The sequence below is a fragment of the Leucopleurus acutus genome, assembly GCF_964270905.1.
Source record: "Leucopleurus acutus genome assembly, chromosome: 11".
NCBI classification, from domain to species: domain Eukaryota; kingdom Metazoa; phylum Chordata; class Mammalia; order Artiodactyla; family Delphinidae; genus Leucopleurus; species Leucopleurus acutus.
This window is the reverse complement of record NC_139152.1, coordinates 77,447,055-77,450,510: the sequence shown is the minus strand read 5'-3', so window position 1 is coordinate 77,450,510 and position 3,456 is coordinate 77,447,055. Positions and strand designations below refer to the sequence as shown.

Here is a 3,456-nt window from a genome sequence, read left to right as displayed (position 1 = left end):
TGTCTACAAGAGACCCACTTCAGATCTAGGGACACATACAGACTGAAAGTGAGGGGATGGAAAAAGGTATTCCATGCAAATGGAAATCAAAAGAAAGCTGGAGTAGCAATTCACATATCAGACAAAATAGACTATAAAATAAAGACTATTACAAGAGACAAAGAAGGAACTACATAATGATCAAGGGATCAATCCAAGAAGAAGATATAACAATTGTAAATATATATGCACCCAACCTAGAAGCACCTCAATACATAAGGCAAATGCTAACAACCATAAAAGGGGAAATCAACAGTAACACAACAAAGGGACTTTAGCACCCCACTTTAACCAATGGACAGATCATCCAAAATGAAAATAAATAAGGAAACACAAGCTTTAGATGACACATTAAACAAGATGGACTTCACTGATATTTATAGGACATTCCATCCAAAAAAACCAGAATACACTTTCTTCTCAAGTGTTCATGGAATATTCTCCAGGATAGACCATATCCTGGGTCACAAATCAAGCCTTGGTAAATTTAAGAAAACTGAAATTGTATCAAGTATCTTTTCTGACCACACACTATGAGACTAGATATCAATTAGAGGAAAGAGAGCTGTGAAAAACCAAACACATGGAAGCTAAACAATGCACTACTAAATAACCAAGAGATCACTGAAGAAATCAGAAAATACCTAGAAACAAGTGACAATGAAAACACGATAACCCAAAACCTATGGGATGCAGCAAAAGCAGTTCTAAGAGGGAAGTTTATAGCAATACAACCCTACTTCAAGAAATAAGAAAAATCTCAAATAAACAACCTAACCTTACACCTAAAGCAATTAGAGGAAAAGAAGAAAAAAAACCCCCAAAGTTAGCAGAAGGGAAGAAATCATAAAGATCAGATCAGAAATAAATGAAAAAGAAATGAAGGAAACAATAGCAAAGATCAGTAAAACTAAAAGCTGGTTCTCTGAGAAGATAAACAAAATTGATAAACCATTAGCCAGACTCATCAAGAAAAAAAGGGAGACGACTCAAATCAACAGAATTAGAAATGAAAAAGAAGTAACAACTGACAGTGCAGAAATACAAAGGATCATGAGAGATTACTACAAGCAACTATATGCAAATAAAATGGACAGTCTGGAAGAAATGGACAAATTCTTAGAAAAGCACAACCTTCTGAGACTGAACCAGAAATATATATATATATATATATATATATATATATATATATTTTTTTTTTTTTTTGCTGTACATGGGCCTCTCACTGTTGTGGTCTCTCCCGTTGTGGAGCACAGGCTCCCGATGTGCAGGCTCAGCAGCCATGGCTCATGGGCCCAGCCGCTCAGCGGCATGTGGGATCTTCCCGGACTGGGGCATGAACCCGTGTCCCCTGCATTGGCAGGCAGACTCTCAACCACTGCACCACCAGGGAAGCCCAGGAAGAAATATAAAATATGAACAGACCAATCACAAGTAATGAAACTGAAACTTTGATTAAAAATCTTCCAACAAACAAAAGCCCAGGACCAGATGGCTTCACAGGTGAATTCTATCAAACATTTAGAGAAGAGCTAACACCCATCCCTCTCAAACTCTTCCAAAATATAGCAGAGGGAGGAACACTCCCAAACTCATTCTACGAGGCCACCATCACCCTGATACCAAAACCAGACAAAGATGTCACAAAGAGAGAAAACTACAGGCCAATATCACTGATGAACATAGAGGCAAAGCTCCTCAACAAAATACTAGCAAACAGAATCCAATAGTACATTAAAAGAATCATACACAATGATCAAGTGGGGTTTATCCCAAGAATGCAAGGATTCGTCAATATATGCAAATCAATCAATGTAATACACCATCTTAACAAATTGAAGGATAAAAACCATATGATCATCTTAATAGATGCAGAAAAAGCTTTCAACAAAATTCAACACCGATTTATGATAAAAACTCTCCAGAAAGTAGGCATAGAGGGAACCTACCTCAACATAATAAAGGCCATATATGACAAACCCACAGCCAACACCATTCTCAATGGTGAAAAACTGAAACCATTTCCTCTAAGATCAGGAACAAGACAAAGCTGCCCACTCTCACCACTGTTATTCAACATAGTTTTGTAAGTCCTAGCCACGACAATCACAGAAGAAAAAGAAATAAAAGGAATACAAATTGGAAAAGAAATAAAACTGCCACTGTTTGCAGATGACATGACACTATGATACTAGTTACTAGTTACTATGATACTATGATACTAGATGACATGATACTATGCATAGGAGATCCTAAAGATGTGGGAAACCAATCTGATACTTATTTTTCTGAAACCAATCTGATACCTGTTTTCTATCATAGCTGGAACTGGAAGCTGTATCCATTAAGTTTTTGCTCTGCTGTAGGACCCTAGGAATCTAAGTCCCTAGGGGAGGAAGGGCTAGGAGGACAAGAGGAGGAAGAAGCCTCTAATGTTTAGGCTCCAAAATTCCCATACGTTGTTCCCATAAGAGCAACAATCAGGGGGTCTCTTTTTCGTGGCGCCTTGGTGGCAGTCGGCCGCTTCAGAATGAAGCTGAACATCTCTTTCCTGGCCACTGGCTGCCAGAAACTCATTGAAGTGGAAGATGAACGAAAACTTCGTACCTTTTATGAGAAGCGTATGGCCACAGAAGTTGCTGCTGATGTTCTGGGTGAAGAACGGAAGGGTTATGTGGTCCGAATCCGTGGTGGGAATGACAAACAGGGTTTTCCCATGAAGCAGGGTGTCCTGACCCATGGCCAAGTCCGCCTGCTACTGAGTAAGGGGCATTCCTGTTACAGACCAAGGAGGACTGGAGAAAGAAAGCACAAATCTGTATGGTGTTGCATTGTGGATGCCAATCTGAGCATTCTCAATTTGGTCACTGTAAAAAAAGGGGAGAAAGATATTCCTGGACTTACTGATACTACTGTGCCTCGTCACCGGGGGCCCAAAAAAGCTAGCAGAATCCACAAACTTTTCAATCTCTCTAAAGAAAATGATGTCCACCAGTGTGTTTTGAGAAAGCCCCTAAACAAAGAAGGTAAGAAACCTAGGACCAAAGCACCCGAGATTCAGCATCTTGTTACTCCACGTGTTCTGCAACACAAACTTTGGCATATTGCTTTGAAGAAACAGTGTACTAAGAAAAATAAGGAAGAGGCTTCAGAATATGCTAACCTTTTGGCCAAGAGAATGAAGAAGGCCAAATAGAAAGGCCAGGAACAGAATGCCAAGAGACAGAGGCTGTCCTCTCTGAGAGCTTCTCCTTCTGAGTCCAGTCAAAAATGAGATATTCTAAGAGTAACAAATAAGATCAGACATCACACATACACACACAAAAAGAGCAACAATCAGGTTCTAGAAAAAGTTCCAATTTGCATGTGAATACCATTTTAGCATAAAAAGTCAAGAAAATATTATCTATTTCAAAT

General features: G+C 39.1%; 1 protein-coding gene across 1 annotated transcript; it reads left to right on the top strand.

Moving 5' to 3' along the window:
* Positions 1 to 2,569: 2,569 nt before the first annotated feature.
* On the top strand, positions 2,570 to 3,235 carry LOC309968465 (small ribosomal subunit protein eS6-like; the record flags this gene model as incomplete). The annotated part of the gene is made up of 1 exon (XM_082849731.1): positions 2,570 to 3,235. The coding sequence occupies one exon, from the start codon at positions 2,570 to 2,572 to the stop codon at positions 3,233 to 3,235; it is 666 nt and encodes a 221-aa protein (XP_082705857.1).
* Between the last annotated feature and the right edge of the window lie 221 nt (positions 3,236 to 3,456).